At 36.4% G+C, this 20,070-nt stretch overlaps 1 protein-coding gene across 1 annotated transcript in view; it reads right to left on the bottom strand.

Moving 5' to 3' along the window:
* The window catches only part of snx25 (sorting nexin 25), a 67,909-nt gene extending 48,327 nt beyond the window's left edge, over positions 1–19,582 (bottom strand). Inside the window, exons 1-3 of the mRNA XM_084133085.1 lie at positions 18,686–19,582; positions 17,548–17,632; positions 2,174–2,390 (exon numbers count right to left, since the gene is read on the bottom strand). Of these exons, the coding sequence (XP_083989211.1) occupies positions 2,174–2,390; positions 17,548–17,632; positions 18,686–18,979 (596 nt within the window). The 5' untranslated portion in view covers positions 18,980–19,582. The remainder of the gene's footprint in view (positions 1–2,173; positions 2,391–17,547; positions 17,633–18,685) is intronic.
* Positions 19,583–20,070: the final 488 nt, after the last annotated feature.

Below are 20,070 nucleotides of genomic sequence, written 5' to 3'. Positions count from 1 at the left end.
TCACATCAGAAGGTGAAATCATATATGAAATATTACAAAAATAGACAGACAGATGAGAGGAAGAAGAAGAGAAGCAACAGAAGACGTCTGTCCACTCAGCTAATGAGCTGTGCAGATCGATCGCTGAGACACACACACACACACACACACACACACACACACACACACAGGGCAGATATGCTCATTACTGCATCCACATCCATCACACACACACACACACACACACAATCTTACACACATACACAGACAGACACGCACACGCATTCAAACACACACGACGGGCAGATATGCTCATTATTACTATATCCACATAGTAATCACACACACATACACTGAGAGAGAAAGAGTGTGTAAGAATGTGTGTAATGGAATAATGCAGACAAGTGTGTAAGTGTGTGTGATGTTTTGTGTAAAACAAAGGGTCACATTACAGGATGGAGTTTTAAATATTAATCAATCAAACAAAAAAAATTTAATCTCCAGAGTGAGTGTGTGTGTGTGTGTGTGTGTGTGTGTGTGTGTGTGTGTGTGTGTGTGTGTGTGTGTGTGTGTGTGTGTGTGTAAATTAATCATTTGGCTTCCTTTCCACCAACAATCCAGAAATTTCCTGGATTTCAACAAGCACAAAAGTTTTACATTCTTGTGCTTTTCCCACTGATAGTTTTTGTAATAACTCGCTGTTATTAAAGTAAAGAAGAAAAAGTCTTTCGCTCGGGTAATCTGAGAAAGAGTCTCTTCTGCTCACCAAAGATGCATTTATTTTATCAAAAATACAGTAAAAATTGTGAAATATTATTATAATGTAAATCTGATGTTTTCTATGTGAATATACAGTAAAGTGTAATTTATTCCTGTGATCAAAGCTGTATTTTCAGCATCATTACTCCAGTCTTCAGTGTCACATGATCCTTCAGAAATCACTCTAATATGATGATTTGATGATCAAGAAACACTTATGATTATTATTAATGTTCAAAACAGCTTCATATTTTTGTGGAAACGGTGATACATTTTATTTTCCAGGATTGTTTGATGAATAGAAAGTTCAAAAGATCAGCGTTTGTTTGAAATAGAATCTTTTGTAACATTATAATTGTCTTTACTGTCACTTTTGATCAATTTAACGCGCTCTCGCTATTCATAATGCAAGTATTAATTTCTTTCACAAAAAAGGGAAAAAAATATAATCTCACTGACCTCTCAACCTGAACCTCAACCTTATAAACGGTAATGTAATGGTAATGTATGCACATAATCCATCAGAGAACGTGCTTCATTTAGGGATTTTCTGGACTATTTTTCAGGTTTGAAATACTGAGTGAACGTGACATCATGTCTCACACAGATTCAGATTCAGCTTTATTTAGTGCCATGTCAGCATTCAAGGCTATTTTCATGACAAACATTAAATTACAAAAATACAAATATCATATAAATACAATAAAAACCAAACAAACAAAAACAGCAAGTCATAATATACAAGATTTTTTAAATTAACATAATATGTTAATTTAAAAAATCTTGTATAATATGACAATAACAATAACGTTACAATAATAACTTTTTAATTTCATAATTATGTTTCTACTTCAATTCATTTTTTGAAATATAAACATTTAAACAGTGTTTTAATAACTTGTTCATGACGGATTTACTCAAACATATATTTAATATTGAAGGACAGGTTAAGTTAAAGTAACATGAATATGTAATAGTGCATATTTTTTATCTTCTCTGGAGTTATTTTTCCAGCTAACTATCGAGTTGATGGTCATTAAAAGGCTTTCCTGAGAAAAAATAAGACGTTTATTGTTTTATTGGCATTTTTCGGCGGTTGAAACATTTGATTACATGATGAGACGTGATTCTGTATCTTTAAAACATTCTGATGTTCATCATGTTTATTTGCTGCTGTAACTAGTAGTGAAGAGGAAGAGATGATCAGTTCAAAAACACACTTACTGCTTGAATTTATGGATAAAACTGACCGGATTTTGAAAGCTGAGACTTTGTTTCATATCAAAAGCACAAAAATGATTGTGATTATTGGATGCCAGGCGCTACAAATAATGTTTAGAGGAGTTTCGTTCACGGTTCTGCTGTAAACAGAATCTGCCGGTTCACCTTCCTCAAATATTAATGCACATTTTGCAAACAATGTTGTGCGTCTCACCGTGTGTTAGCCGCTTTGAGGTCGCAGAAGTGTGTGTGGAGGGTCTTGACCGTGTCGTTACACACCAGGTTGACCACGTCCACCTCGGACAGACGCATTCGCAGCTGTTTGGTCATTTCCCAGAAGTCCTCGGACAGCATCTGGTACAGCTGGCCCTCATCTCGGCTCAGCGGGACGTACCACGACAGAATATAGTCCCGATAGCTGTAGTCAAACACTACAAGAAAGAGAGAGAGTTCTTACTGGTTTATATAGCAATTCTTTTACTGATATTCACAACCATATTCAAAATCATAATAATTTTTCACACAAAACGCTCATCATTTTGCAAAATTGCAAAAGTAAAATATTTTTTATAAGCTAAAATTGTATGCAATTTCAGTCAGAATGAATGGACTACAATTAATGAATTTTTAGATTTTTTAAATTTAACAATATTAAAATGTTATGCATATATATACACACACACATATATATATATATATATATATATATATATATATATATATATATATATATATATATATATATATATATATATATGCATTATATTTGTACAAAATTCTAAAATATATATTTTTACATTTTGTTAAAAAAATATATATATATATATTTTTTTTTTTTTTTTTTTCACTAAATATTTTTACAAAATATAAACATATTATACTTTTTATAATAATAAAAAAAAATAATAATATATATATATATATATATATATATATATATATATATATATTTATTTTATTTTTTATTTTATTTTTTCACTTAATATTTTTACAAAATATAAAAATATTATACTTTTTATATAGAATTATATGCTCAAAATGTAAGTTGGGCGGGGCTTGATTTTGTCTGTGTGGAATTGATTGGATGGTTGTGGTTTGCTATTGGCTGATCTCATGTGAGTGACAGGTTATTGCCCCGCCCACATCATCAGAGAAGAGAACAGATGCTGCGAGAGGAACTTATTCTCATTCAAGATTATTAAAACAATAATGATGTGCACCGATAAATAATTTATACTGTAATAAACACTGCAATATTCCATCAGGGATATTTTTGAGCCACTTCTCAAACACTTCGAGACGCCATACACACACACACACACACACACACACAACGGCAGATGGCATGAATGTGATGCCACTACCAGAGGATTACCAACGACTGCAAACTACAGTCCTCTTATGACACTCGAATCCACACACACACACACACACACACGGTCATCACGAACAGATCAAGAGTGACAGAGACGCCCTTTGTGCAGCAGTTTCTGAACGCTTGGTTTGAAGGCATTTTTCCTCCCGGCTATTTATAGTCACAGTGACCTCATAAAATGTGCTGACTTTCCCCAGCTGAGCAACAGGAAGTGATGCGGAACCCGTTCCCATGCCGTTTCCTTCAGACGCCTTCCTCTTCTCAAGTGACACGGTAGAAAATACGCAAGACTGAGAACTTGAGCAATTCTGTCACACTGTCGACTGCAAGAAAGACCATTTATAATAAATTAAAAAATAATAAAAAATAAAAAATAGAAATTAATACGATACTAAATAAATATAATAAATATATAATAAGAAATATATAATAAAATAAATAAATATAACAGATAAAAATAATAAAAATAAAAAAACTTGCTGCAAAGATGCTAGGTTGTTCGTAAAAATGTATAATAAACCAGATTACACAGGTTTGGTAATAGCGAATATTTCTTCAACAAGCTGAGATTTCAGATTGAAGCAACAAAAGCCTGAACAAAAAACGGAGGAAAATGTACCAGAATTTACGTTTATATTCCTCCAGTGACCAAACATCACGAACGGGTCACTGAACTCAAGAACCAGATCAGTCCGATAGTGAATCATTAAGAACTGCATTGTGAACTGAATCAACTGATTCACTTAAAAGATCAGACTCAATTTGATTCGAACAATGATTCATTCTTTGTAATTGAATGGAAAAGTGCAACAAGATAACATGATACGACTTTAGCTTTTCCTTTTGTGTTCTGCAGAACTTTGTTATATAATTCTAGAGTGTCACGAGGGCGAGGAAATAATGACAATTTTCATTTTTGTATGAACTACTATGAACACTTTAAAGCATGAGCAATGGGGTTCAAGTGATTCTTGCTTTGGCAAACATCACTAATGAGGATGAAATTACATCTAATCATCTCGATTCATAAATCTGACACCCAGCTGTGCTCAGATACAGGAGGGAGTGTCAGACTCTTCAGTTCTCTGAGTCAGAATGAAAGATCAGAAACAGCTTCAGTGAGTTTGACACATTCGGTTTAACAAGACCTGTGATTCATGAGAGTGAATTGAAACCTGCTATAGACTCGGTGCTGTTTTATACACTCATCCTGTCAGGAGAGAGCGAACGAGACAGGCACAGATTACTCAGGTGCTCTTTTGAGTTGGACAAGTATGCAGTCACCTAGCAACCACCCGAAAACGCCTAGCAACGCCCTAGCAACCACAGATAACACCCTAGCATCTACATAGCAACACTTTTAAAACCTCTGAGAACTTAAGGGTGGGCTCTTTTGACTTGGACTAGTATTAAATTACCTAGCAACCACTATGAACAGCCTAAAATCCTTAGAAACTGCCTAGCAACACCATAGCAACCACCGAGAACACCCTAGCGAGTGCACAGCAACACATTTAAAATCTCTGAGAACTTAAGGGTGGGCTCTTTTGACTTGGACTAGTATTAAATCACCTAGCAACCACCCGAAAACGCCTAGCAACGCCCTAGCAACCACAGAGAACACCCTAGCGACTGCACAGCAACACATTTAAAACCTCTGAGAACTTAAGGGTGGGCTCTTTTGACTTGGACTAGTATTAAATTACCTAGCAACCACTATGAACAGCCTAAAATCCTTAGAAACTGCCTAGCAACACCATAGCAACCACCGAGAACACCCTAGCGAGTGCACAGCAACACATTTAAAATCTCTGAGAACTTAAGGGTGGGCTCTTTTGACTTGGACTAGTATTAAATCACCTAGCAACCACTCCGAACAGCCTAAAATCCATAAAAACTGCCCAGCAACACCCTAGCAACCACCGAGAACACCCTAGCGAGTGCACAGCAACACATTTAAAATCTCTGAGAACTTAAGGGTGGGCTCTTTTGACTTGGACTAGTATTAAATCACCTAGCAACCACTCTGAACAGCCTAAAATCCATAAAAACTGCCTAGCAACACCCTAGCAACCAGGAGAACACCCTAGCGAGTGCACAGCAACACATTTAAAATCTCTGAGGACTTTAGGGTGGGCTCTTTTGACTTGGACTAGTATTCAATCACCTAGCAACCATTCTGAACAGCCTAAAATCCTTAGAAAATGCCTAGTAACACCCTAGCAACCACACAGAACACCCTAGCAATTGTCTGTTTTTTCACATAAAGCTATTGCATGACTTCAGTAGATTTGGAATATAATGCATGAGACATATAGACTACTCTTATGGTGAGATTTTCTCCTGGTGGACAATAAAACAGGCAAAAAAGCACAGACATTTAAGGAAGGATGTGCAAAACGTTAAAATATATATCGCAGACCAGGGTAATTATCATTAACTAAAACTATTTTAAAAAATGTGTAAATTAAAATAAAGCTGAAATCAAATAAAAAATAAGTATTAGTTGAAAAACTTAAACTAAACGAAAATCACCACTGTTGCCTTGACAATAAACTGAAATAAGTTTGTTTTGAAGCTCTAAAATGATTAACTGGAAATAAATAAATCTAAAATGAACTAAAACTAAAACTGAAATAAAAATAGCAATATTTAAAAATAATAATAATAAATAATAATGATAAAAAATTGATGGGAAAAAAAATATTCAAAATATGAATACAATTATAATAAAATTTCAATAAAAATTTCAAAAACACTTCCAAAGACCTTTAAGACATGAAAATTAAATGAGTTATAAATCTTCCTCTGGTCATCCAATGAAAATGTCCCACAAATCTCAACCGCTGACCTTTAAACTTGAGTATAACTCCACGTTTTACACTCAATAACAACATCTATCATAAGACTGCTATTGTGGTTTCGCTGATCAAAGACTAAACAACCATGAACTAAATCTCAATAAATAAATAAATAATGAGACAGTTGAGTCATTCAGGTTGTTCACAGGAAGCACAGCTTTGCTATAAATACAACATGAGAGAAACAGTGTCGTTAATTATTTAAAGCTCGAATCAATGTGGTCCAGAAAACAACACACTACTACAGACATAAAGCATCCATTTTCATTCTGTCTAGTTTCTCTTTTGGTCCGTTTATCAGATTCTGACAAGCACATATGAGTCAAACTGGATCCCAAACACACAGTTTGTTTACGCCGCATGACGTTAGTGCTGATGAGATTTTGTCATCTGTGCATAAAAATAAAAAAGCACCCAGCAGGGAGTCTGATAACAACCAGCGTTTGCACTGCAGACGTGTTCATTATCACATCATCACCAAAACATGCTGGAGAGTCCGGTTCACAGACAACAGAGAACCGCATACTACTCTTACTATTACTGCAGCATATGTTATGTATCTAATATGTAAAATATTCTGAATGCATGGAATCTGTATTGACATAATACAGTATATTCGGCTCTATATTACAGGTGAAACTCGAAAAATTAGAATATTGTGCAAAAGTTCATTTATTTCAGTAATTCAACTTAAAAGGTGAAACTAATATATTATATAGACTCATTACATGCAAAGTGAGATATTTCAAGCCTTTATTTGTTATAATTTTGATGATTATGGCTTATGGAAAATTTTGAAAAATGTTCATAAGCTGTAAGCCATAATCATCAAAAAATAAAGGCTTGAAATATCTCACTTTGCATGTAATTTTCTATATATTAGTTTCACTTTTTAAGATGAATTACTGAAATAAATGAACTTTTGCACGATATTCTAATTTTTCGAGTTTCACCTGTAATAGAGCTACGGTTTCCCACAATGCAATGCTCTCAACTTCTCCTTTCTATTTGTGTGTCAAATGAAGCTGTTGGAAATATCAGCTGTGGCTTCCGACTCATTTGAATGACAATCACAATCATGGTCATGATGGATTCTCTGCCAATGGCTCACTTGATAGAAAATTGCACATAGGAATGTCTTCCGTTCTCTGGTTCGACAGGAAGTGTGTGTCATGAAAAACTGATTTACATCATCTATGACACCTGATCTTGGGTCAGTAATGTGGTTAAGCAGCTAATTAGTAAATCAGAGATCAGAGGACGATGTTAAACTGTGGAACACACATCTACATTGCGTGAAGGCAAACAACTTTGAAACCGCCTAGCAACACCCTAGTAACCACCTAGAACACCCTAGCAAATTCATAGCAACACACTTCAATCCTCTCATAACTTGAGGGTGGGCTCTTTTAACTTCTTGGACTAGTATTTTGTCACCTAGAAACCACCCAGAACACCCCAGAATCATTAGAAAGTGCCTAGCAACGCCCTAGCAACCACCTAGAACACATTAGAAACCGCTTAGCAAAACATTTAAAACCTCTGAGAACTTGAGGGTGGGCTTTTTGACTTGGACTATCACCTAGCAGCCACCCAAAACACCGTATAAACCTTAGAAACTGCCTAGTAACGCCCTAGCAACCACTTAGAACACCCTAGCAACACATTTAAAATCTCTGAAAACTTGAGGGTGGGCCCTTTTGACTTAGAATAGTATGCAGTCACCTAGTAACCACCCAGAACACCATGAAATTGTTAAACGCTATCTAGCAATGTCCTAGCAACCACCTAGAACACCCTAGCAACTGCATAGCAACACATTTAAACCCTCTGAGAACTTGAGGATGGGCCCTTTTGACTTGGACTAGTATGCAGTCTCCTAGAAACCACCCAGAACAATTCAGAATCATTAGAAACCACCAAGCAACACCTTAGAAACCACCTAGAACACCCTAGAAACTGCATAGCAACACATTTAAAACCTCTGAGAACTTGTGGGTGGGCCCTTTTGACTTGGACTAGTATGCAGTCACCTAGCAACCACCAAGAAATCGTAAAAAGCTACCTAGTAACATCCTAGCAACCACCTAAAACACCCTAGAAACTGCATTGCATTGCATCATTTAAAACCTTTGAGAATTTGAGGGTGGGCTCTTTTGACTTAAACTGGTATGCAGTCACCTAGCAACCACCCAGAACACCCTGAAGTTGTTAAAAGCTACATAGCAACACCCTAGCAACCACCTAGAACACCATAGCAACCGCATAGCAACACATTTCAAATCTCTGAGAACTTGAGGGTTGGCTCTTTAGACATGGTTGATTTTGCAATCACTAAGAATACCCAATCACTAGCAACACTAGCAGTTTGTGAGCAGCAGAACACAGTGCGCGTGTATTGTAGTGAAACACCCTACAGTCAGTATGAAGGACCCTCTGTGACGGAGACCCCGCCGGGTCCGGTACTCACCAGCGCTGTGCGTCAGCTCTGTGTTGGTAACAGGGTATCCAGTGTAACGAGCTCTAAGGGGATCAAACCGTGTAAGCAAGCTCATTATTATAATCATGATATGATCTCATTCGCAGCGTTCATTAAGAGCCTTTCAGAAACACCCGCGGAGTGAGGCTGAATTCCTCATTCATGTTAACGCTATTAGCTGTCATGTACAAGCAGCGGTTCCTGGTCATGTGATCAGACAGAGGTGCTCGAAACATGGTCTAAGAGAGTGGGACATTTATAAGTGCTGGGGTGGGACCTCACGATTCAATTCAAATCGCACTGCTGATTTATCTACGAAAAACAAAAAGGCACCAAACAGAAAAAAGGGGAAGAAAATAATAATAATTTGTAAAAATATACAGAAGGCCCACAGAAGCCATGCATTATTATGTTTCGGTCTCGTTTCTTGTAATATTGATAAATGTCATCTTAACAAAAACAGAATAAATAAGAGTATTGTTTACATTAAACAACTAAAAATTAAATAAATTTCATCCTAATGGTTTCCAAATCTATAAAACATTGTATATTATTTAAAACATGCATATGATTTACTTATATAAAAGTAAATATAAAAAGAAAATGTGAATTATAATAAACACATGAAACAATTAACTACTAAGTATAGCAAATTACTGTAATATGAAGCATCGCAGAACAATTCATCAAATTAAGCTTTCTGAACGCAGACAAAAAGCTTTGTGAAGTATAAAAAAAACTACAACAAAATGCTTATGAATGCAAATAAACAACAAAAAAAACCTTTAAAAAAATAAATGTCTTGACCCTCACACAAAACTTTCCCTGTGTTATGCTGTGATTATGTAAAAATGGAAAGTATCATTAGCGCAGTATATGAACAATAGAATGGAAAGTTGGAAAACAATGGGAAGTTCCCACCATAACAGAAAAACAAACGTGTGTGTGTGTGTGTGTGTGTGTGTGTGTGTGTGTGTGTGTGTGTGTGTGTGTGTGTGTGTGTTGAGGTGAAAGACATGTTTGATAGATTCAGTTAGTGGTTTGTGTTATAATGTCATTCCACCCACACACTCCAACAGAGACAGATAATAAGACAAACAGGAAAATGACAGCGACTGTTCTCAAGCCTATAGCAAAGCAAACCAGCAACAAGAGACCGAGAGACAGATTATAGCCATTCTTACCCACAAAATAATGGCGACTGGCAGCCTAGAGCTTTATTATCTTTAGCACAGACAGTATCTGGATATATATATATATATATATATATATATATATATATATATATATATATATATACACTCACCTAAAGGATTATTAGGAACACCATACTAATACTGTGTTTGACCCCCTTTCGCCTTCAGAACTGCCTTAATTATACGTGGCATTGATTCAACAAGGTGCTGAAAGCATTCTTTAGAAATGTTGGCCCATATTGATAGGATAGCATCTTGCAGTTGATGGAGATTTGTGGGATGCACATCCAGGGCACGAAGCTCCCGTTTCACCACATCCCAAAGATGCTCTATTGGGTTGAGATCTGGTGACTGTGGGGGCCATTTTAGTACAGTGAACTCATTGTCATGTTCAAGAAACCAATTTGAAATGATTCGAGCTTTGTGACATGGTGCATTATCCTGCTGGAAGTAGCCATCAGAGGATGGGTACATGGTGGTCATAAAGCGATGGACATGGTCAGAAACAATGCTCAGGTAGGCCGTGGCATTTAAATGATGCCCAATTGGCACTAAGGGGCCTAAAGTGTGTCAAGAAAACATCCCCCACACCATTACACCACCACCACCAGCCTGCACAGTGGTAACAAGGCATGATGGATCCATGTTCTCATTCTGTTTACGCCAAATTCTGACTCTACCATCTGAATGCCTCAACAGAAATCGAGACTCATCAGACCAGGCAACATTTTTCCAGTCTTCAACTGTCCAATTTTGGTGAGCTCGTGCAAATTATAGCCTCTTTTTCCTATTTGTAGTGGAGATGAGTGGTAGCCAGTGGGGTCTTCAGCTGTTGTAGCCTATCCGCCTCAAGGTTGTGCGTGTTGTGGCTTCACAAATGCTTTGCTGCATACCTCGGTTGTAACGAGTGGTTATTTCAGTCAAAGTTGCTCTTCTATCAGCTTGAATCAGTCGGCCCATTCTCCTCTGACCTCTAGCATCAACAAGGCATTTTCGCCCACAGGACTGCCGCATACTGGATGTTTTTCCCTTTTCACACCATTCTTTGTAAACCCTAGAAATGGTTGTGCGTAAAAATCCCAGTAACTGAGCAGATTGTGAAATACTCAGACCGGCCCGTCTGGCACCAACAACCATGCCACGCTCAAAATTGCTTAAATCACCTTTCTTTCCCATTCTGACATTCAGTTTGGAGTTCAGGAGATTGTCTTGACCAGGACCACACCCCTAAATGCATTGAAGCAACTGCCATGTGATTGGTTGATTAGATAATTGCATTAATGAGAAATTGAACAGGTGTTCCTAATAATCCTTTAGGTGAGTGTATATATATATATATATATATATATATATATTAGGGCTGTCAAGCGATTACATTTTTTAAATCTAATTAATTTCATGATGTGCTGATGAATTTATCGCACATCATATTAGTCTGAGAAATTACCCTTAAAAGATCATTTAAAGTTATTATTGTGTTTAATGAGAAAATCATCAAATATACATTACAAGTAAGTAGCTTTAGAAAGAAATAATTTATTTGTTTCAACATAGAATTTATTACACTTAAACGTTTAGGCTACACAGCCATCATTTTTTCCAGAAGCGGAATCTGAATTGGTATTTAGATTAATTTGCAGACCAAAACTGTTTGATTTCCAACATTCTTCAAAATATCTTCTTTTTATGTTCCGTAAAACAGAATTTTCATTTTTAGGCAAACTACACACAAAATAAGAATGTTTTATTTTATTTTATGAATTTATACTCTAAATAAGAAACTGCCTGCAGGTGGTGGTAAATCTCTAAATGAGTAAGTCACTGAATCATTCATTCGATTCGTTCAAACGGCTGATTCATTCAGGAATGAAGTAAATGACTCGCTTTGTGAATCACTGATTCACTCAATTGATTCGTTCAAACAGCTAATTCATTTAGGAATGAAGTAAATGACTCTCTTTGTGAATCACTGATTCACTCAATTGATTCGTTCAAACAGCTAATTCATTTAGGAATGAAGTAAATGACTCTCTTTGTGAATCATTGGTTCACCCGATTGATTTGTTCAGTGAATCATTGGTTCACCCGATTGATTTGTTCAGTGAATCATTGTTTCACCCGATTGATTTGTTCAAACGGCTGATTCATTCAGGAATGAAGTAAATGACTCTCTTTGTAAATCACTGGTTCACCCGATTGATTCACTCAAACCACAGATTCATTCAGAAGCGAAACACCGCTGTGTGGCTCGAAGACGCACAACAGTTCTGCTCTGGCTTTATAGGTAATATTATCATTGGCAAAACTGAGCAAAAACATAATTATTGTGTCTAAAATATAATACAATATAAACTTCTTATTTATTGAACTGTTGTATAAAATCAATATCACATTCAAAATCAATATCACAAAAACAGCACTGGTGTGATATTACTGACTATAGACCAATCATATCACATAAATATGAGACAAAAGGGGCATTTTTGGCCCTGATATCTTGAATCTTAGGGGCATAATTATGGCATTCAGACTTGATTTGATATTTTAATATCTAATTCTAATGTAATAACATTCAGGCATTTTAAGTCTGTAATCGGCTCACTTTTGAGATTGCTGTAGGACTCGAACCGAGATCTGAAACTGATCGGCTCCTGGACTCTAAAGCTCAGAGATTTAGCAGAGAAATCCAGTCCGAGCGCGGGAACACAGAGGTCTTGTGACCGAAAGAGGTCAAAGGTGAAACAAATACCTCTGACGCTGATGTGCGCTGAGCAATATTCACCTCCAAACAATTACATAGACTAATTAAAGGAACAGTACACCTCAAAACGGTTGTCATACTCACTCCCATGACAAATCTCTTTTTTCCACTTAAACACAAAAGGAGATATATCTCATAAACTATGAAAGCACATAACGACTATAAAGTGCTCAAAAAACATTTTCTTCTGCAGTTGTTTAATAGCTTTGTGTGAGGAACAGACTGAAATTGTGTTTCACACTAAAAAACATGTTCATTAAAGGTACAATATGTAAGATGTTTGTAATAAAATATCCAAAAATGTCCTGAAATTGTGTACTTACAATATCCCAAAAGTTCCCAAAAATTTTTAATTTCAGAGGAATTCCAGTTTTAAATAACGGCTCGTCCCTGTTCAGTGTCGCCTGTCAATGACGTAATATCCGCATTATCCCTGGTTTCCGCTCGTTCTGCCATAGTAACCATGGCGACAGACGTGGACAACTGCGTTACGTCTAGCGGCGCGCTCACGCTGTTGTTGTTTCGTTCAAACATTATGGATCATGGCAAGCAGACTTTGGGACAAAAGGAGAACTAAAACGAGGATCAATATCAGCGTGGCGTTTTCGAGATGCCGAGAGCTAGCGTCCGCGGTTAACTTAGACTTGACTTGTAGAGGTGAGCTAATGTACATAAAACTAATCAATGTTATACAGCTCAACATGATAGAATATGATCAGTATGTTATGCTAATGTTGATCTCGCTCACTGCTAGTCTCATACAGACAAACTAACACACAGAATAACATTATAACTTTAACACACTCAAATGCAGTTTAGTGTGATAGTGTAGAGCGAGTGAAACAGCGCTGCGTTCCCTCACAAGTGTCATTCGTCTAATAAACTGCCCTGTGTGAGTGTTATTCAGCACTAGCGGGTAAGTTAGTTCGGCAGAATGAAATGTCCTCGTTCCTTTATATCCGCGGGACTCGCGTGTGGCGCTGAGATCTGTCTCTCATTAGCACTCGCGCCGCTTCATTCCACAGTCATGCTAAACACATCAGTGTATTCACTCATACATAAACATTATTAGGTCCATCGGCATGACGACAAGATCCATAATTCCGCTTATGCGTCATCAACCGACGCCTTTGTTATTGAAAGAGGTTAGCGACCCCTAGCGGCGGGAAAAAAAAGACATATTGTAGCTTTAATGGACACAATAACAAATGGTAAATGCATCAAATTCAAGATATATATTTAACAAAAGGCTGAAGAATATTGAGATTTTTCAGCTCTAAGCATGAACATTAACACAAATGATCATTGAACTTGGGAAATAATTACATGGAGGATTATGGGTAATTTTACAAGAAATATAAAAACAAAAGATTTAAGTGCATATATTTGATTTATTAATGAAATTTTAACTTCAATGAAACGTGCTTCATGTGTCTTTCTGCTGTCAAATCTGCACTGATTTATATAAAGAAAACATAAGAATAACTTTGATAATGTTAGTAATATTTCAACTGGACTGAAGCAGCTTCGGTTTACTTGATCATCCAGATATCATTTATTAGAAAAATCATGAGCATCAAAAATGATCAAAAGGCTTTTGATAAAGGTTTATTTGTTCGTTTCTCAATCATCATTGAACGGCATTATTTGGTTTAAAACTAAAATAAGCATTAAATATCATCTTTCTAAGACATATTATTGGCAGATATTGTTTTTTATATGCATTTTATGTAAGTATTTGCTATACTGTTATATATATCTCATTGATTTACATTATAAGCATCATCATTTCATAATTTTTGTCCATATAAATATCAGCATCTGCACTAAATTTCATATTTTTGCTCAGTTTGGGCCATAAAAGCCAAATGGACCAAATATGATACTCAACAAAAAAAAACGCAAACTATTTTTATAGTATTTATTATTTTTTTGTAGCTTGATTTTACAGTTAATAAATGATCAGCGGAACATTCTTCAAAAAAAAAAAATCACCTTTTGTGATGAAAGGTGTGTAAATGATGACAAAATTGTAATTTTTGTGTAAAGAAACATAGATTTCCTTTTGCATTTACACATGATACTTCGTTTAAAAGGCACTTTGTCATTATGGGATGTTAAATTATTCAACCAAATGTAGGTCAGAGAAAACCTGCTCACAATGACAGGAAGACTAAACATCTCCACCTTAAATAATCAGAAGACTAAACATCTCCATTCTCCACCTTAAATAATCAGAAGACTAAACATCTCCATTCTCCACCTTAAATAATCAGAAGACTAAACATCTCCACCTTAAATAATCGGAGTATTATATATACACATATACACCCTCATGACGTCCTCCAGTTTCACAGCAGACGAGGATTTCATCATCAGCAAAGATAAGCGCTTGTGTTATCAGTCTAGCATCATTGCGACAGACAGGACTGATATCTCCCAGCATCCTCTGCCAGACTGACATGCTTTATGGCCTCTTTGCCCTATTAAACTATTAAACTATTAAACTGATCGTCCCTCGAGAGAACGAAGCTACAGATGAGACGCTTGTGACAAACACCATGAGAATGAACCGACTTTCACAGCAATCACTGATTAAACACGGACTAGTTATGAGTTACGGCACTGATGCTTGAGTGATCAAACTACTGTTACACACTGATGTCACAGAAGAGACGTCTCAATGTTCACACTATCCATCCTAAACAGTGTGTGAGATCAGAATAAGTGTGTCCCAAAGCATATGTTGAAAAGAAAGTCCTGGATGGTCTACTATTCCCGGTGGATTTTCAAAGTGTGGATCCGTGCTCATTATAACAGCTAATATTACCCACAATCCACTGCGCTTTGGAGGAGGAACTACAAACACGAGTAAAAAGTGTTTAAAAACTACAAAACATGGCGGATGTGTGCGTGACGACGATGAGAGGTTTAGATAAAGGTTTGAGTGACTAATCAAAGTTTAACCTGATAAAAAATATTTATTTAATGTTATCCGTGTTATATTTCATCTGCAATAACAATGTGAACTTTTATAAAGATCCATTTGTCCATTAACTTGTCATTATATAAGGAGTCTCTGCATGAAAGACCCACGAAATGAAATGTTAAGGATTTAATCTTTGACAAGATGATTGACAGGCCAGTTTACTGTGCATGGGCGACGCTAGGGAGGGGCTAGCAGGTGCTTCAGCACCCCCAAGAAAGACCAAAGCACCCCGATAGTACCCCCAAAAATCATTTCTGGAAGCAATTATATTCAGGCTGTATTTTGAAGGAAAAAAAAAGAAAACTTATCTTGTTATTTCGAGATATTAAGTCGTTATTTCAACATAATATCTCGTTATTTTGACATAAGAAGTCGTTATTTCAACATAATAAGTCGTTATTTCGACATAATAAGTCGTTATTTCGACATAATATCTCGTTATTTCGACATAATAAGGGTACATTCTAATCTGCATTAAGCCACATTAAGCGTTCTTATAATGGTTTTCAATGGGAGGAAAATGCTTAACGTGTAATTAAACGTTGCGTTCATATTCTGGGCTCATCTGATTTTTTGCACATAGCATAGCCTACTTTGTTATGATTTTAGTATCATAATGATTAATAAATGCACGCACAAAATTCAGAATTAAATGAATGTGCAGCAATTTGTACAAATAGAGAGTCTGTAGGCCTACTATACTGTTGTACCCATTAAAAAAGCGCATTTAGTTTCATATTTGTTAAAATATTATAATGTTATTTTTTTTCCATTTATGTTGATTTATGAAAAGTGAACAGCAGGAGTAAGATAGGATGCGCAATATATCGGGAGACATGGAGCGGGTCAGACATGATTTTGACCACTTCATTAAGTTTTGTTTTATAGAAAACCTTCCTTTAAAGTGAATTTCGTTTTGTATAAATTGTATCTTAATTTGAATCAATTTTTCATCAACCAATTGACTGGATTTAATAAATAAGAAGCAAATATAACAGACAATATAATCATGGAGGCGCCCGCGCGGTCACTTGCATTGCACGTTAACTGGAGCGCATCTCATCCTAACTTAACCGAAACTCAGAGTATGCCTCACAGACATGAGAAATACATCAAATACACAAAGCTTGAAATGTCTTTAAACGAAATAATTCAAAATGAAAAGAAATAGGCTACTCTCTGATTATGTAATCCATTATGTGCATTTCTCTCTATAGGCGCGTTCACTACGAATATGGCGATCGTCAACTTCATCTTTGCAGCCGACACTGACACAGAAAACACTAGTTTATTAATAAAAATCAATGCACGCGTCACCGGATTTACAAATGCATATCTTGCTTGTTGCACGCACACATATTATGTTGAAATAACGAGATATTATGTTGAAATAACATTATTATTAATAATACATCTTTTAGAATATTTGATTGAATGCTGAATGTTGCGCTTGTTCAATTTAATAAAATTAAAACTTTAATTCTGATCATTAAAATAAATGAATATTAAATATTTAGTGTCCAAGTTTTGCTTATTTATTAATAGTATATATATATATACATACATACATACATACATGTATATAATTGCACAGCTCCCCCTGTCAATGATCTAGCACCCCCTCAGCACATGCGCTAAAAATTCTCTGGCGCCGCCCCTGTTACTGTGATAAGATGATTGACAGGCCAGTTTACTGTGATAAGATGATTGACAGGCCAGTTTACTGTGATAAGATGATTGACAGGCCAGTTTACTGTGATAAGATGCGACAGACAGCAACCGTTAGAGACGCAAGTGTATGACGTGATAGTGTGTCCCAAATCTTGTGTACTCTTCTGCTACACACTCAAAAGTATCTACTTTTTCTTCACAGAATGAGTACATACTTTCAGGGCGTAGTATAAGTAGGCGAACTGAGACTACTCACCTTCTTTAAGGGCTTTATCCACATTGAGAGACACGACGACCCTCCTGGTCTGGGCCGAATCCAGCAGAGGAACACAGAACCGGCCCTGCGGATCCAAGAACACCATCAATCACACACTCATGACGAACACACACGAGCACGATTATAAGACCTGCATACTGAGTTACACGTCCTGCAATGAATATATACTGTGTACAAACCCTTTTCAGTGCTGTTATTACAACGTATTTTATACAACATATTATTACAACGACTGTTATGAGGTCGAGATCGACAGCACAGTCGCAACAGAACGCATGTGTGTTTCTGATTGTGTAATATTTACCTTTGGATATACTGAATCTTTACAGTTCAATATTTGTGTTCTTGTTTTGTTTTTCTGTGTGAATGAACCACAATAAACCTGGCAATTTATTTTATTTTATGTATTATTTATTTCTAAATAAAAATTTATAAAATAAATAATTTATTTTAAATTAAGTTAAAATCTATACATTATTTTTTTTAGTTTTAATATATATATATATATACACACACACACACACTAGCGTTACATTTATATGATTATGATCATGCTTTTATTAATGTCGCTTCATCTGTTGCAGTATCTGCATCATCTGTCTATCTATCTATCCACCATCTATCTATCTATCTATCTATCTATCTATCTATCTATCTATCATCTATCTATCTATCTATCCATCATCTATCTATCCATCATCTATCTATCCATCATCTATCTATCCATCTATCCATCATCTATCTATCTATCCATCATCTATATATCTATCTATCTATGTCTATCTATCTGTCTTTCATTCATTCATTCATTCATTCATTCATTCTATCTATCTATCTATCTATCTATCTCTCTATCCATCCATCCATCCATCATCATCTATCTATGCATTCATTTATCCATTCATCTACCTATTGTTCTACCTATCCATTCATTCATTTATCCATCTATCTATCTTTTGTTCCATCTATCTATCTATCCATCCATGTATCTATCTATCTAATCACATTTTTGAATCAATCACAGTAAAAGTGTGGATTGTTGTTTGTCTGTAGATGTTAGTGTAGAGATGTTGTGATGTGACATCATCATCATCATCATCATCATCATCATCCTTACCATTAACTTATTGAATAGATCCGCGAGCTTCGCTGACTGTCTCTTAGTGGTGTCGAATCTGCTGATCTTCAAGGGGCTTTTCCTCACCAGCAGCCCGAAACTCCCCAGCAGAAAGCACAACAGGGCGAAGGACACGTAAATAAAGAGTTTGAGGAAAAACGAGGTGAGAGTGAGTCCTCCGGAGCCGAGCTGGAAGAGCAGGAGCACCGCAACCGAGACACCGACGACCAGAGACGGGTAGACGAGGACCGCAGACCCGCTGCTGGCGCTGGAGCTTCGGCCATCAGGACGCATGATGCTGCTGATGATGGGAATGATGGGAATGCTGGGAATGACATGTCCTCACGTGCGCACAGCAATAGACAGGTCGCATGCTCGAGTTCACACTCATCACAATGTGTGCATTCAGTTCACACAAGATGATCCGGAGCCGCTTAACACGAGAAATACACGTGCAACATGTTGCATTAAACGGTTTAAAATGACAGCAAGAGCACCTGAAATTATGATCAGTCAGGTCCGAGCGGGCTCAGCTTAAAGGGCTGCTAATTCAAATCCAACATTAATGTTCCCATCAAGTGCACACAAACAGGCCGTCAAAACCAAATGTCATCATCCAAATATATCAAAACATCTCGAGGAGCGTTTAGCTCCGATGACGTGAATACAAACAACGGAGAGGCATCATCGCGCGACGGCTTTAACTCTAACGCCTTAAACGTGAGATAAAGATGTAAACACTCTGAAACAGTATCATTATATCCGCCGCGATTTGTCTAAAATGTGAGAAATAAATAACTTATTGTCAATCCATCGCAATCTCAGTCCTGCTTAGATCCCCAGCTGCCTCTCGAGTGGCGAATCTGCGAGTTCTACTATGGAAAAGGGGATTTGTATGAATATTAATTACGCAACGTGACGTATGCTGAATGGCGCTGAATGATTGGCCGTTGGTGCGTAGGCGGTAGTCTGTTGGCGAATGAGCGGATAGTAATTGCCTTATGAATAATAATTAGGCACTTGACTAGAAGCTAGCCAGCGGAAGGTTACCAAGCAACGTCAGCATTATCTGATTAATATTCATAAGACAAGTCTTTACCGTAGTAGGATATGAAGAGAACAGCGACTATGGAAACTCGAGTAGGCCAGAAATCAAACACAATGGATCCAAACAACATTGAAATCGTTTTTATAAACGCATGACCCAGACTGGTTAGGACATACTTTGTGTCTGGTTGCTTGTTTTTTTTTTTTTGCGGATACACCGATACATAATAAAAAATTACTAATAATAAAATGTAAAAAAAAAAAAAAAAAATTATATATGAACAAATATTAAGTACTTTCAATACAATAGTATAAATCTGAAAAGAAAACTGTGGTAC

The sequence above is a fragment of the Abramis brama genome (assembly GCF_963993115.1).
Source record: "Abramis brama genome assembly, chromosome: 13".
NCBI lineage: Eukaryota > Metazoa > Chordata > Actinopteri > Cypriniformes > Leuciscidae > Abramis > Abramis brama.
This window is presented reverse-complemented; position numbering and strand designations above follow the sequence as displayed.